Below are 17,310 nucleotides of genomic sequence, written 5' to 3' on the forward strand. Positions count from 1 at the left end.
GGAAACATTAAAAATTGAACATCCAACGCCAAACATCTCAGGATATCTCAAGTCAAAAGGATTAGTAAGGATGGACACATTTATATTATTTTGTTCACCAAGATTACATATGTGATTATATATCATCTTTCATTATGCTTTATCTGGTAGGATTCATTTGTTTATTTTTAGCTTAACCCATTTATGCCTAGAGTTCCATTATTGGAACGGCAGCCTCATAGCACACAACTCAAAAATTTCAACCTCTGGCATAAAGGGGTTAAAGGGTTGTTTCCTTTTTGCCAAATTAACATACAGATGATTCCTTCCTTACCTTTCCTCCTGGCTCCAGATATTCCTAAGATGGTGATGACAGACCAGCTTTCAAAAATAAAAAAACAAAATCTTTTGTATTACTTTGTTGGGTATTTCGACGCTGGTCATCCCCTGCTGACACATCTTAGTGTCTCTTAAAGATGGATACGGTTATAGGTCTTTTATTTCACTACAACATAACTAGATCATCGTTACCCTGAATCTGTTTTGTTCTCTAGTAGGGTTCTATCGTATACTTTTAGTTTAGGGTTAATAGTATATAATACTTTTATCTTAGGGGTAATCCCATCCTAGTAAATTGCTGCAGAGATGGAAATAACTAAGGCTAGGATGGGCTTACGAGATTCGTTGAGGCGTGTTACCCTACGCTATTCCTGTAACTCACATAGAGGTAAATGCAGACAATGCTAAGCTGTTTCTGCAACCGTAAAAATACAGAAACAGTGTAACTCAGTGGTTGTACGTTGTTTCCATAGCTCCCATTCACCTCTGCCATAGGACAGTATTACAGCTGTGTCCCTTAACCCTTTCTAGGGGGTTGAGATGAGAGCACTTATTCGTATCTAGACGGTGATTTGCCAAGATGGGAATAACAGTCTAACCCTTCACCTCCTTTCTTGAAGGATAAACTCATAATTATTTGATGGACAAATTTGTAGTTTAAGAATCCCCCTACCCCCCTCAGTCCATGGAATTCAGTAATGAAAGTGGTCAGATGGATAACCTTCATCGTGTTGTTTGCTGTTGCACCTTTCGTTACCGATTTGTAACATTCTTCTACAGTATATACTGGAAAAATATGAAGGTGCAAATTGTGTATTTTTGAAATGAGAAATTGCTCCCATTTATCAATAGCGCCCTATGTTACTCTCTACTCCTCTTATCCTTGATCCTGCACTTGCAGAGTCTTTAAGTCTCAAGGGCCAAAATACTTGGACTATAAGGTTTTTTTTTTTATAAAGATCGTGGTTGGATAAATATGGTCTAGGTCATTCCCTACAGGGGTGCCTTGTAAACCTGCCAGGGGCCATGATACTGGTTGGGAAGATGACAAAATACCTTCATGTAATATTGTCTTTGTCCTAAGCGTTGATTTTTGCCTTTTTGTAAAATTATTTGGTAACAGCACCTTAAGGAAATTAATATTTTCCAGGGGGTACTCGAGTCTGAAAAGGTTGGGTAAACACTGGTCTAGGTTCTGGTTAGGCAAAGTAGTGATTTTCTGAAAGATTTTCCCGTATTTGTAGGGTTCAGAAAAGATCGGATTCCGATTGGCGATCGAGAAAATTTCACGATCGCGATCGGAATTCCGAACACAATCTTTTTAGGTGGGATCGAGACCGGTGATTATTTCCCACAATGCTTTTCTACTGGCCAAGTATTGTGGGAAAAGCTAACAATGTTAGCTTTCACACTGAGTATATGCTCCGCTCATTCTGAGTGGAGTGTATACTCAGTGTGAAGGCTCCACTGCGGTTCCATAGGAATGAATGGAAGCAGCCGGCACACAGCCTTAACCCCCTGTGTGGCGACTGCGTCCATTCATTCTAATGGGAGGCTAGCTAACATCTCTAGTAGCTACTTACCTGCAGAGATGGCTGGTCCGGTGCCCGGTGTTCTCGTTCTTCTTCGCCTCGCTGCCCCCGCCTCCCAGGTTAGTGTTAAAGAGCTAGGAAGAAGGCAGTGCTTGTGACTTGGAGATTGGATTTTAAAAACAATCCTGATTAGTAAAAAAATCCCATTGACTTCTATTGGGATTGGAATTGGGATCGAGATCGGGTTCGAATGAAAAATGATCAGAAATCGGATTTCAAAAATCGATCCTGAAAAGTCAAGATCGTCTCAACCCTACTTATGATACAAAACCTCTGATACATACAGATACATAGTAGTATATTGTATTCTATATATAGTACTATGCTATAGTACACTGTGTACTGTACATCCATGATGTGACCATTTGTAGGATCCAAAAACCTCTTCATAGGTTTAGTGAATTACATTTTTCCCAGAGTATGTTAATACACAAGTAAACTTTTTTCCGATCTACTACCTTGTGTATGATTCATTCTATGTGTCCTTGAACCATTGATCTGTGACAAATCTTAAAGGAATTGCACATCCTGCAGATAAATATGTTGTATGGAAATAAAATCCAAACTATTCAATTTAAAAAATATAGACAATTGCCAAAAACTTTAGTTCAGTATTTATTAACTTCTTAGTAATTTTTTACTGTAATGTCTGCTCGCTCTTCAAATGGAACAAGGTGCACATTAACATTCAAAGCAAACGCTATACTTAACAATGTATTTAGGCCAGAAAACAACACTGTCTACCAATAAGTATTTGGACACCCATGTGAATGAAGATATCTGCGGTCGTGATGTGTGTCACGCCTTCCACCGTTAAATAGGAAACAGCATTGGCATTAGTCACATGCAAGATGCCACGAAGTGCAGAGTTGTCTGATTTTGAGAAAAGGGTAATTGTGGGGAACCACAGAAACTGTCGATCCTTAAGGAACATAACAAGCGAACTGAATTAACCAAAATCGACAGTAGCCTATGTGATTACGAAGTGGAAGGTGAACGGTGATTGTCGGAATGTTCCCCGAGGTGACAGACCCCCGAAACTGGGAGATAGAGACCGACGAGTCCTGGCCAGAGAAACTGCACCCAACCGATGGCTCACATACACCAGGAGTGTCACCAGGCATCCGGGAGTATTGTGTCCATCTATACCATCCGTAAGGAATAGAGATGAGCGAACAGTGTTCTATCGAACACATGTTCGATCGGATATCAGGGTGTTCGCCATGTTCGAATCGAATCGAACACCGCGTGGTAAAGTGCGCCAAAATTCGATTCCCCTCCCACCTTCCCTGGCGCCTTTTTTGCACCAATAACAGCGCAGGGGAGGTGGGACAGGAACTACGACACTGGGGGCTTTGAAAAAAATTGGAAAAAGTCATTGGCTGCCGAAATCAGGTGACCTCCATTTTAGACGAATAGTGGATTTCAAATCCGGGTCATATGAGAATGTGAACTTTGTGACTATGAGACAGGGATAGCTGTACAGGCAGGGATAGCTAGGGATAACCTTTATTTAGGGGGGAATTTTATTAAAAATAACTTTTTGGGGCTCTATCGGGTGTGTAATTGTGATTTTTGTGAGATAAACTTTTTCCCATAGGGATGCATTGGCCAGCGCTGATTGGCCGAATTCCGTACTCTGGCCAATCAGTGCTGGCCAATGCATTCTATTAGCTTGATGAAGCAGAGTGTGCACAAGGGTTCAAGCGCACCCTCGGCTCTGATGTAGCAGAGCTGAGGCTGCACAAGGGTTCAAGCGCACCCTCGGCTCTGATGTAGGAGAGCCGAGGGTGCGCTTGAACCCTTGTGCACACTCTGCTTCATCAAGCTAATAGAATGCATTGGCCAGCGCTGATTGGCCAATGCATTCTATTAGCCCGATGAAGTAGAGCTGAATGTGTGTGCTAAGCACACACATTCAGCACTGCTTCATCACGCCAATACAATGCATTAGCCAGTGCTGATTGGCCAGAGTACGGAATTCGGCCAATCAGCGCTGGCTCTGCTGGAGGAGGTGGAGTCTAAGGTCGGACCTGAATGGAGACTGGTGTGGAGCGATCTTAGACTCCGCCTCCTCCAGCAGAGCCAGCGCTGATTGGCCGAATTCCGTACTCTGGCCAATCAGCACTGGCTAATGCATTATATTGGCGTGATGAAGCAGTGCTGAATGTGTGTGCTTAGCACACACATTCAGCTCTACTTCATCGGGCTAATAGAATGCATTGGCCAATCAGCGCTGGCCAATGCATTCTATTAGCGTGAACTGAGTTTGCACAGGGGTTCTAGTGCACCCTCGGCTCTGCTACATCAGATTGCTACATCTGATGTAGCAGTGCCGAGTGTGCATCAGATGTGTAGTTGAGCAAAACTGACTCAGCACTGCTAAGTCTCTGCATTCGCATAGGAATGCATTGGCCAGCCTTCGGCCAATCAGTGCTGGCTCTGCCGGAGGAGGCGGAGTCTAAGGTCGGACCTGAATGGAGACTGGTGTGGAGCGATCTTAGACTCCGCCTCCTCCAGCAGAGCCAGCGCTGATTGGTCGAGTTCCGTACTCTGGCCAATCAGCACTGGCCAATGCATTTCTATGGGGAAAAGTTAGCTTGCGAAAATCGCAAACTGACAGGGATTTCCATGAAATAAAGTGACTTTTATGCCCCCAGACATGCTTCCCCTGCTGTCCCAGTGTCATTCCAGGGTGTTGGTATCATTTCCTGGGGTGTCATAGTGGACTTGGTGACCCTCCAGACACGAATTTGGGTTTCCCCCTTAACGAGTTTATGTTCCCCATAGACTATAATGGGGTTCGAAACCCATTCGAACACTCGAACAGTGAGCGGCTGTTCGAATCGAATTTCGAACCTCGAACATTTTAGTGTTCGCTCATCTCTAGTAAGGAAGCATCTGCTGGGGTCTACCAACTATTGGATAGGAAGAAATGTTGTTTTTCTATTCTACCGCAGGTGTCCATATACTTATTGGTAGACAGGGTATATACAGTATATCTAGAGACTGGAGTAAAATCCGCCAGTTTTGAGGAATACCCCTCTAGGCCTCTATGAGAAATGTTTTTTGTTTTGATATTTTTATGAGCAGGTAACCTTTAGCAATTCAGAGCTTCTTAATTCTTTGCCTAATTCAACACAGGTCAATTCTAGGGATACCGCTGTAGATAGAACATGACATATTATTACCAAAATATTAGGCAATGGTCTCTAAATCTGGTTTGCTTTTCCAGGAGTACAGTTCACCTTTCACACCTTTCATCTGGAAGATCTTCATGACTACTTACTAATCACTGAGAACGGCAGTTTTACTCAGCCCCTGGCACGACTCACCGGCTCCGAGCTCCCTGCGCCAATTAATGCGGGTCTCTATGGAAATTTCAGAGCTCAGTTACGTTTTATTTCTGATTTTTCAATATCATTTGAAGGATTCAACATAACCTTTTCCGGTAAGGATATGAAGTCAATGCAATATTTAGTATTTGATGGATGTGCTGCATCATGTTATAGAAGGACAATACAATAGTTAGTCCAGTGCATGTACATGATAAATGAGGAGAGATTTGTAGCTTTTTACCTTTTGGTTCAGTCTTAGCAGTTTAACAGATAACATTATGTTTTATGATATGTCTAATGCTGTAATACTATAATATTACATTCTCAAGAATAGGAATTTTTGTTCCCTTTTCTCCATAGATAAAAATATACAGTAGATAAAAGAATACATAGTAGCAGGGTAAATATTAACATGAATGGCTCTTCTATATACAGTATAATATATACACCAATCAGTTATAACATTGTGTGCGTTCCACACGGTCTCCGCACGAGTCATGCGGACAGAAAAGTGAGCAGCACAGTTCTCTCTAGAATCCCTTGATAGTCTTAAGATTTCATTGTACCTTGAACAGATTCAAGACACCCTGTGCCAGATGCAGCAAAACAGCCCCAGAACATAACAGAGCCTCCTCCATGTCTCACAGTAGGGACAGTGCTCTTTTCAAGATAGGCTTCATTTTTCTGTCTGTGAACATAGAGCTGATGTGCCTTGCCAAAAAGTTTGATTTTTGTCTCCTCTGTCCATAGGACATTCTCCCAGAAGCTTTGTGGCTTGTCAACAATTTTTATTTATTACTTTTGTTAGATTCAAGTTATTTCTGTGACTTATTGTGGGGTGTTCTTTAATTAAACAAGGTGGACCAACAATTTTGTCCATGTCTGTATATTTATACATTTTTATAAAAAAAAAAAATATATATATATATATATATATATATATATATATATATATATATATATATTAGACTTAAAGGTGAATATGACACAATATATTGTACAATTCATTGAATTCTATAGAAGCAGCGGCTCCAGGCTGTCATGGTAGAGGATCTCTACCCCCAGATCTCACCCTGTGAGACAGCAATTTTACAAAACATGGTGGAGTCACACTCTGCAGGTCTTTAGATGTCTTGGTCACATTTGACTGTGGCATTTAAAGGAAAGAATTTTTGCAATTGGGCAATCTCCGATCTAAGGAGACCTGGTGACTATGGTGCCATTCAGCGACTAGGCAAGCACTAAGTCCTATACTGGTACAGAGGCTGTCAGGAAGGGGTTAAAACACTTTCCTTGTCAAGGGGTGGGATATATTAGCAATTGAGTGTTGACAGAAACTGAGCATTCAGTTCTTGGAGTTAAAAGGGCCTTAGGAAAGGCCTTCAGTATTAGATTTGCAGGGGATCGATACAGAGACCCCCCCCCCCTGCATATCACTGGTACCAAGACAACAGGGCTCGTGGTAATATTTGCATACTGTGAGCCACTCACCATACAAACTGTAGATAATGCAGTGCTGCCCCATAGATTTCAATACCGCCAGCTGCGCTGTCTCAGTATCGGTGATCCTAAGAATGGGCTATCAATGTTCGAAACCGAATATCCCCTTTAATGTATAGGAAGTGGAGAAGAAACCTTGACAAGTGTTAAATTGTGGTGCTTTGATGACCGTGTCAAAGCATCTCCAAAGTGGCGGGTTTCTATCCCAGTATGCAGTAGTTTTTCCCATAATTGTCCCAAGGAAGGACAACAAGTGAACTGGCAAATGGGTTGTGGGTGCTCAAGGCTCAGTAATGTGCATTTGGTCCAATCCTAAAAGCTACTAGAACTCAAATTTCTGAAAAAAAAATTAATGCTGACTAAGAATGGTGCCAGAACACACAATAAAGCACAGCTTGCTAGGTATAGGATTGATAGATATAAATCCCACTCTTCCATAAAGGGATTAGCTGAAGTTCCTGATGCCCCCAGCAGAGTTCCAATCAACATCAGGTCCCTGAAATATAGGCAATTACAATACCCCAATATTCTCCCCCTCTTGTAGCTACCTGCATATCTCTACATAAGTGCCCCCAACACCAGTGCCTTTGACATTGACACCAATAGTGTCCCCATAACAGTATCAGCCATGCACTTCCCTATATGCAGTTACAAATAGCAGTAACATATAGGGCAGTGATGTTGAACCTTTTAGAGACCGAGTTCCCAAACTGCAACCCAAAACCCTCTAATTTATCACAAAGTGCCAAGATGGCAATTTAACCATAATAATGTGTGGATCCACAATTGCACGCAATTACAGACTTGCAAAATATGGTCATACGAATGGGGCTTTATAGAGCTTTCTGCTCCACTGTGACCACCACACAGTATAATCTGCTGCACATTGACCCCCACACAGTATAATCTGCTGCACAGTGGTCCCCACACAGTGTAATCTGCTGCATAGTGGCCTCCACACAGTACAATCTGCTGCACAGTGGTCCCCACACAGTATAATCTGCTGCACAGTGGCCCCCACACAGTACAATCTGCTGCACAGTGGCCTCCACACAGTATAATCTGCTGCACAGTGGTCCTCACACAGTATAATCTGCTGCACAGTGGTCCTCACACAGTATAATCTGCTGCACATTGACCCCCACACAGTACAATCTGCTGCACAGTGATCTCCACACAGTATAATCTGCTGCACAGTGACCTCCACACAGTATAATCTGCTGCACAGTGACCTCTACACTGTACAATATGCTGCACAGTGGTCCCTACACAGTATAATCTGTTCCACGGATGGGTGCCCAAAGAGAGAGCTCTGAGTGCCACCTCTTGCACCCGTGCCATAGGTTCGCCATCATGGATATAGGGGGTCAAGATTTCCCGAATTCTAACATAAGAAAATACTACTAAAGTTTTTAATAAATAGTTAGAAAAAAATAAATAAATAAATAGATAAATCATACATCATAAAGACTCATACCAAAGAAGAGATGACCTCTATCTATAGTATAATGTGATACTTAAATTGGAATTTTCTTTTTTACATTTTAATTATTGTTGTTATTTTTTTATATTAAAGAGTACAATCTCGAGCCTTGTGAGGATCCAGGGGTTCCGCAGTATGGAAGAAGACTGGGAAATCATTTTGGAGTAGGCGACATGATTACTTTTACCTGCTCATCTGGATATCGCCTGGAAGGAATATCGGAGATCATATGTCTTGGTGGTGGGCGTCGTGTGTGGAGTGCACCTCTGCCAAGGTGTGTGGGTACGTGGTCAGCTGCTTTCATTTGCTTGTCTGTGTAGTCACTATTTAGAATTTTGCTGAATAAAGTTGTATTGTTTCTCAGTTAAAAAATAATTTTTGAAAGAATTTTCTATTGCATAGATCCATTTTTTAAAACTATATTCTTTATATATATAGTATATGTCTATTGCACACTTAAAGGGATTGTGCACTTTGGAAAAATACTTATATAAAAGAACTCGGCAGGAAGTGCTCACTTTCCCTATAGTGCCACCACAGGGATAATAAAGGGTTATTAAATTCTCAGTCAAAACAATGGTCTGTCCATGTAATATGCAGCAATCTTAAGTCCTCCAGGGGTCGTTAGGGTTATGGGACATTTGGAACTTCTCTTTATTACCTTTGGATTCCTAACACAGGGCTTACTAAACTAGACAACCCCTTTAAGCTCACCCTGCCTGCTTTCTGGTCTGGTTCCAACCCCAGGTTCACATGATCAGAATGAACATTCTGAGCCCTGGTTACCCCCACCCCACTCTTTTCTCCTCTGGTCTTACAGGGTTTACCTGTACTATGGGGAATGGATGACTGTGCCCCATACTCCCAAACAACCCATTCCCTCTCTGCGCTGTTCTATTGTGTGTGCATAGTTATTGCTCAGCTCTGTAATAGTCCTTCACTATAATGCTGCAGGTACAGGAGCTATGTCTGCAGCATTACTTCTGATACCCAACTGTATTGAACAGGCAAGGACCCGGAATAGGCAATAGAAGATACTCTGACTGGTGGAATAACCCCTCGACAGCCGTGATCATTAGAGATTATGGCAACCAGGAGGTCACCTGACAAAATCACCCCACCCCTTGAATCCCCCACAATAAGATTGCAGGGTCCAAGACGATGCCATGGCAGCCAGGAGACCGAGCAATGGCCTCCTGACTACCGCTCCCTATAACGCATAGGAAGCCTATGTGTGATGCGCTGCAGTACAATATATCGCGGTACGTTGCACTGAGGATCAGAGTTTCCTAGGTTCAAGTCCCCTTGTGGGACAGGTAAAAAATAAAAACAAAAATTTCAAAAAGGTAAAAATAAAGTACAAAAAATAAACAAATAAAAAACGCTTTTAATTTAAAAACACATAACTAAAACAAAAAACAAACAAACAAACAATTATGTGTATAAGTCCCCATTATCTAAAAATAGTGGCATTTAACCTATATGATGAACACTGTAAGAAAATATATACCGTTATGCCCAACTTAATGGATTTTGGTCACATCACTTTCAACAAAAAATAGCAATGAAAAGTCATCAGAAAGCCACACGCCCCAAACATTACCACTAATAAGTAGATATGAGCGAGCAGTGAAATATTCGAGATTTGATATTCGTTTTGAGTAGAGCCTCAATATTCGACTACTCGATGGAATATCGAATCCCATTATAGTCTATGGGAAAAAATGCTCGTTTCAGGGGTAACCACTATAAAGGAGAGTCACCAAGTCCATGAGTAGCAGGAGGAGAGTGTTTAGGAGAAGCGAAGTGCAGTTAAAGCGCACAGACCCCATTATAGTCTATGGGGTCTGTGCGCTTTAACTGCACAGCGCTTGCATTTGCGCTGATATTGCATTCGTGGGGGGGTCCTCCTGTGGACTCCTTCCGGATGGGAGGCAAGCACTACTGTGAACCGGCCCTAAAAGCAAAGTGGAAGGAGTAGGACACGGCGCGGGGAGAATGATAGACCCACAGGATAGTATTGCAGCATCCCTCCTGCACAACCAGCATTGATTGGCTGAATGCTATACACTGTATAGCATTAGGCCAATCAACGCTGGTTCTGCAGCAGGCTTGTCTTTGCTAGTCGGGAGAGCTGGCAGCTTGCGGTTATGCGGGAGCTGACGTTTTCTCATAGGAATGCATTGACCAGCGTTGATTGGCCGAATGCTATACAGTGTACAGCATTCGGCCAATCAATACTGGTTCTGCCGGAGACTCGTCTGTGACGAGGAGGAGTCTAAGATCGGACCACAATGAAGACTGCTGTGGTCCGATCTTAGACTCCGCCTTGTCACAGACGAGCCTCTGGTAGAATCATCGTTGATTGGCCAAATGCTGTACACTGTATAGCATTCAGCCAATCAACGCTGGTTCTGAATCGAAACTTTACTGCGAATAAGAGTAGTATTCGATCGAGTACAAGTATTTTGAATACCGTAGGATTCGTTCGAATACCTACTCAATCGAATACTATTCGCTTATTCTCTACTGATAAGTACAATTTACCCCACAAATAAAGAGCTCTGACATATCTTTGTCAACAAAACCGTAAAAAAAAGTTTAGTGATTAAGTTGTGTGTTTTTCTGGTGGGGATTTGATCCGGTGTTCTGTGGTCTTTTGGTGGTTTCCTTGCAATTGGGCCATCCGTTTCTACATTTGGTATTGGCCTTCAGAATATACTTGAGGTTCTTTAGATTGAGCCTCAAGTGTTGGTCATTACCATTGTCCTATCGGACGCTTCCGGGGCCTGTATAAGGAGGAGGGCTGGCTTCACTTGTTGCCGGTTTTCGTTGTATCCAACATAGAATTTGTGGCTCAGAGAAGAGGAATGTTTTGGAACTAAAGCTGACTTGGAAGTGGTGTGAGTGTTGCCTCGTGTGTGAGTCCTTCAGTTCTGATTGCCTGCCACTGTCTTGTTGTTTGTGAGGAAGTTTGGGTTCCAGTTTGTTTTGCCCCAGTCCTGTGTTAACCCTTTCCTCACCTCTCCACTGTCCCTCTCCTCATTCTCTTGTTGTGTATTGTGTTGTGCTGCGTGTCTGTTGTCCAGCACTTCCCATCCTGTTTGTTTTGTCTGCAGCTGCACCTTGATTTCTGCAGGGGTGACCACCTTAGCATCCCCAGTCCCTAGCTCTCTTGTAGCTCTCGCCCTATCTGTCGGCTAGGCCTTCGTGTTAGAGAGCCAGGAGTTGTCGGGACCAAGGCTAGCTTGGGAACAGCTGACCACCAACCGCAGGCAGCGCCTAGCCAGCCGCCGTAGTGCCAGGGAAAGTCTCCCTCCCCTGTTCCCTTAGCGGTGCAGTCTGTGGTCCGAATTTTGGGTCTGGGCATAGACACGAACGTGACAGCAACACCAAGTTGGTGGAATGTGAAAAGTTGCCCGAAAACTTTAGATTTTGCAATAAAACTTTAAATCTGATTTTCAATTACACACGATTACCAAAGAATTGCAGGAAACACCGACGACGTCCTATAGAATTACCTTTTTTTCTATCATCTATCACAGTCTTCTTGGAATTTGCTTTAAAAGATCACTTTACGAAACTCTCCCACAGGCAAGTCATCTTGGAGAAAAGTTTTCACCGTAAATGAGAGCAGTGGAAATAGAAAGTTAATGTCCTCAAACAACGGCAGAAGCTGTGACATCCAGTAAAGCTGAGCTGGAGGCATTATGTACCTATGGTTGATCAACACTTCCAAGTAATCACTACTGCCCAACCGGGGTGTGAGGAAAATGTCAAAAAGAGAACTTTGAAAACTCAGACCTCTAAGACTCCTCGCCTATTATTTTTAGGAACTTGGTTCATCATTTGGTATATTTCACCATGATGTCACATAATTTGTCTAGTCTGTGATTTTCGATAGGAAAAAAGGTACATTGAAAATAAAGTTTGATCGTCAGGCAGCTTGCCGTAGGCATAAGAGCTGAGCAGATTGATATATAGTTTTGTAGGAAAAGATTCAGTATAACTTGATATAAATTTCTGCTCATTCTAGAAGTCTAGTCATTGGTCCTATTGAGATACTGAAGGGACTGGCGTTAATTCAATGGACCAAACGTTTAGCCATCCACCGGTAGTGCTGGATATACAGTATAATGAATATGGCAATTTTTTTTTACTTTTTTATTGTACAGGAGGATACAAACAGAAATTTTTGCAAAATTGTAGCTTCGGTATTCATAGCCAAAAGATTATTACACAAATTTGTTACCAAAAAATAGTCTCTGCCCCAGTTTTTTCCATAAATTATAAGCGATCAATGTGATTTCCATTGGTGGCACAGTAGATGTCTTGGTGGTAGTTCAGTTCTGTCCAGGCACTTTCCAATATATCCTAAGACTCTTCAGTTTCAGTGATGTGTTTTCTTAGGTCATTCAGATCTTATTGTTGACTAGGTAAGTAAGCTTGATGTCCTTAATGTAGCCCGAAAGGAAGAACTTGCAGGGTGAGAAGTATGGCCATCGTAGAGGTCTGTACGCCATTGGTGAATCATTGATTTGGGTCTGGCCAATCCAACTTTGTTAGACCGTCATTCAGGTATCAGAAAATTTCCAAATGGAAATGTGAAGCTGCACCATCCTGCAGATAGACTTTATTTCACAGAACCTCCTCTATCTGTGACAGAAGTCATTTTATTATCATGCCCAGGTACAAGTGACCAGTGAAAATATTTGTGCCAAATTAGAAGAGATCATGGTAGACTTTGCACCTGCTGCTGATAATAATAATAATAATAATAATAATAATAATAATAACAAATTGTATTTATATAGCGTCAACATATTCGGCAGCGCTGTACAATTTGTAGGGTTCAAATACAGACAGAAAGATGCATTACAAAGAAAGTCATTTCACACAATGGGACTGAGGGCCCTGCTCACAAGAGCTAACAATCTATGAGGTAGAGGGGGTGACACAAGAGGTAGCAGGGGCGGCATTGCTTATACAGGGGGTCAGATAATTCTGTAATAGAGGTGACTGTCATTATACAAACACAAAACTTTATGAGCCGTCACTAGTGGTGTCCTTTAACATGTGGATGGAGCTTGGAAATATAAAGTTAGCCTGAAATGACATCATATCATGTGCGGTAATGTGGGAGCGGGGACAGAGGAGGGTTAAATTTTGGGGATTTGAATTATAGTACAGAAGGGTTTACATTAGAAATTGTGATTGGCCTGTCTGAAAAGATATGTCTTTAGTTTGCGTTTGAAACTGTAGAAATTGGGAGTTAATCTGATTGTCCGGGGTAGAGCATTCCAGAGAAGTGGTGCAGCTCGGGAGAAGTCTTGTATACGAGCGTGGGAGGTTCTGATAATAGAGGATGTAAGTGTTAGGTCATTGAGTGAGCAGAGAGCACGGGTTGGGCGGTAGACTGAGATGAGGGAGGAAATGTAGGGAGGTGCGGCATTATGGAGAGCCTTGTGGATGAGGGTGATGAGTTTAGTAAGGGGAAGACCGATTCAATATGAGGGGTGAAGGAAAGGTCTGAGTCAAACTTGACCCCGAGGCAGCGGGCCTGCTGCCTAGGAGTTATAGTAAGGCCTGAGACTACAATGGATATATCAGGGACAGATCTATTAGATGGTGGAAACAGTAGTAGTTCAGTCTTAGAGAGATTTAGTTTCAGATAGAGCGATGACATGATATTAGAGACAGCAGAAAGACAGTTGCTGGTGTTCTGTATGAGTGCAGGGGTGATGTCATGGGAAGATGTGTATAATTGGGTGTCATCAGTATAAAGATGGTACCTGAAGCCAAACCTGCTCAATGCACATAACACGTGTGCTTTGGATGAGTCCCTCATGTACTTGACAAGGGCACATGTTTTTTTCTGAATCCGAAATTCTAACATTTCAACAATTGAGGTGGAGGGTACATGAACCCTAGGCCATTTACCTCTTATATTACTCACTACACATGTTTGCTTTTCCATCTTTCTTTGTGAATTACGCTTTACTTAAACTTTTTACTATAATTATTGATTTGGGTGTTTTATATTTTGGTGATCATTGTTGGATGATACCATAGTGTGATGTGCTGGGGGTAGTGAGTATTGGGTTAACAGCTCAGAGTAGATAATGGGAGAAATAGACAGGGCAACTGAGAAAAGGCCTTGTGCCCTAATGAGGACTTGATATGTATGGAGAGGATAGAGTAGTCAGACCATAGTAGTATCAGGTAACTGCTGCAAGTTTGTTTCACTTATGGTACAGAGTGAATCTCCCTTGGTGGCTAACCTTGTTTTACATTATGTCTGTGGGTATGGTTTTGGAAATGGCAGCTAGTCAATTATATCTAAAGAAACGCTGGCAACTTTACCATAGATATAATGGTAACAGAAAGTCCGTGGAGGAAAACTCTGTGAACTTTCTGTTTAAAGCACTGTGGAAAGAACCGCAATGCGTTCCCACTTTATCGCTGCGTATCGTCCCATGGGGCCTTAGCCTAAAGGGAATTTTTTATAGCCTATACTTAGAATAAGCCATAAATATCAGATCAGTGGCGAGCTGGCAGCCAGCGTTCACACAGTTTTTGTCCACTTCTAACATTTGTACTATACACAGCACAGCGTCGGAATCAGTTGGTTCCTGTCCTTGTAGAGTAGCTGTGCACAGCCATTAAAACTCAGTTTTGTTAAAGCCAATGGGATCTGAGCCATGACATAAAAAAAACATATAAGATGGCCATAGGCACCAGATAATGGTTAGCCGAAACTGATAGTTCAACTCCTTAGACTTCCAGTCACTAGAAATTATAAGTGAATTCCCATTCAGCAACCTATCGACCAAAAAAAGTGATGTCAGGTTGATTTTTTTTTGGCCGTCATCTGACCCTACACATATTTGGAATGATAGAGCCAACCATTACCATTAGAGATGAGCGAACACTAAAATGTCCGAGGTTCGAAATCCGATTCAAACAGCCGCACACTGTTCGACTGTTCGAACGGATTTCGAACCCCATTATAGTCTATGGGGGGGAAATGCTCGTTTCAGGGGTAAGCAAAATTCGATAACATTATACTTACCAAGTCCATGAGTGATGGTCGGGCTGGATTCTCCTTGAAGTCTTCTCCCAGAGCAGCGTCCCCGCGTCTTCTTCTGGCTGGAATTCACTCTGCCTAGGCATCGGGGCCTAGGCAGAGCCGACTGCATGGTCGGCTCTGCCCGGCCCAACGCCTGAGCAAAGCTGACTGCGGATGCCTAGGCAGAGTGAATTCCAGCCGGAAGAATGTATAGCATTCTACCAATCAACGCTGGTTCTGCATCGAACCTTAAACTTTGAACAGCTAGTAGTGTTCGATCGAGTACGAGTATTTCAAATACCGTAGTATTCGATCGAACAACTACTCGATCGAACACTACTCGCTCATCTCTAATTACCATTTTGACCAAAGCCATCCATTGGTTTACATTTTTTCTAAACTATCACCCAATTTAGTCGAGTATGTTGGACATGTCGACAGTCGGATTTTCCTACGAACCATTCCACAACCGATCGCCCACATTTATTGTGCCTGGCTGGTTTAACAAATTAAATATTTAAGAAACTCCTAGTTATATTCGTATTAGAACACGTAGGCCATTTATAACATGTTCCTACCTAACCAGTAACCTGGCGATCAAGCTTAGGCTACATATTATTCCTTATTAATCTAAAATAATTATCCTTACAATGTAGCCAAATAGCATCCCCGCCTTACCTGTTATACCACTTCAGGGAATTCTCCATCCCCTCGAGTGAGACAATTGTGCTTGAGCGGAGAATGTTAAAGCCTCCAGTTTAGAGGGATCAGGTTGGTAATTATGTTAATGTGCTTAGTTATGTTTTACAGTTTCATTGGGAAAAGCAGTTATGAAGCTCGGTACTGCCTATTAACATGTCTTCTCTCACTTTGTGTTTTATCTGCAGCTGAGTGCGGAGCATCTGCAACAAATAATGAAGGAATTCTGCTGTCTCCGAATTACCCACTGAACTATGAAAATAATCATGAATGTATTTACAGCATTCAAGTTCAAGCAGGAAAGGGAATCAATATTTCAGCCAGGACATTTCATTTAGCACAAGGAGATGTACTAAAAGTAGGTTATTTTTCACATTACGTTAAATATTTGAGTTCTAAACTATATTAACCTCATAAGGACTGAAATTTTTTGCATTGGAATTACTAGAATTTTTTGGGAAAAAAGTGATAAATACGACACCTTCCTTGCCTATGTTCACACATCAAGGATTTTCCATTTGCAAGTTTTTCCTACTGTAATAAATCTGAGGCCGGTATTTAGATGGGTCAACGGATCTGCGTATGGATTATCCCCATTATTATTGCATTGTTATTGGATTTTCCATCAGAATAAATGTGCATGTTCATAGACCAGAACATATTAGCCTTGATTCTTTTTGAAGCTTGTGAATGGGAATATAAAAATTGCGTTCACATGCTTACAAAATTTGTTACAAAATTGGATGAGGAGTTAAGAATGGAATTAACCATTGACATTTGGAGGTGTTATCTAGAAGCGATGGCCTCGTATTAATTCTGATGCATTTTGGGTGGCTCTTTGCACCAGAATTGACATCTACACCAGCTATAGACAGTTTTCTAGAACAAATTATAGAAAATTCCCGCCATGGCCTGTTTTGATTCCTGCTTCACCAACTTCCTTAAGGAGTAGCAATCAAGTGGTGTAAACAAAGTGGTGCACCTATACGTCGTATTGGGACTGTGCACCAAAGTTGTGCCGCTTTCTGACATATAAATCCCCCTGACCACACTGATTGAACTGCTCATAGAAGAGTTACAATGAGATTGAGAAAATCTGCCTGTAATGAGACAACACAGTGGGAGTCTGGTAAGGATCATTGCAATCAGGGCTGCTTTAACCATAGTGCCAACTGTTCACTTACTCCAGGCTCTATGGTAGTGGAGGCCCCCTTGGGACAGCGGAACAGTCCTGCATTTAGAGTCTTGTGGGGGACAACCTGGTAAGGAGACATTATACTGTATGATGGCCACTAAGGGGCATTATACCAT

At 42.1% G+C, this 17,310-nt stretch overlaps 1 protein-coding gene across 1 annotated transcript in view; it reads left to right on the forward strand.

Moving 5' to 3' along the window:
• The window catches only part of CSMD3 (CUB and Sushi multiple domains 3), a 1,052,627-nt gene that overhangs the window by 617,123 nt on the left and 418,194 nt on the right, over positions 1-17,310 (forward strand). The window contains exons 21-23 of the mRNA XM_075270295.1: positions 5,146-5,361; positions 8,325-8,513; positions 16,188-16,357. Of these exons, the coding sequence (XP_075126396.1) occupies positions 5,146-5,361; positions 8,325-8,513; positions 16,188-16,357 (575 nt within the window). The remainder of the gene's footprint in view (positions 1-5,145; positions 5,362-8,324; positions 8,514-16,187; positions 16,358-17,310) is intronic.

The sequence above is a fragment of the Leptodactylus fuscus genome, chromosome 4 (genome assembly GCF_031893055.1).
Source record: "Leptodactylus fuscus isolate aLepFus1 chromosome 4, aLepFus1.hap2, whole genome shotgun sequence".
Classification (NCBI taxonomy): Eukaryota; Metazoa; Chordata; class Amphibia; order Anura; family Leptodactylidae; genus Leptodactylus; species Leptodactylus fuscus.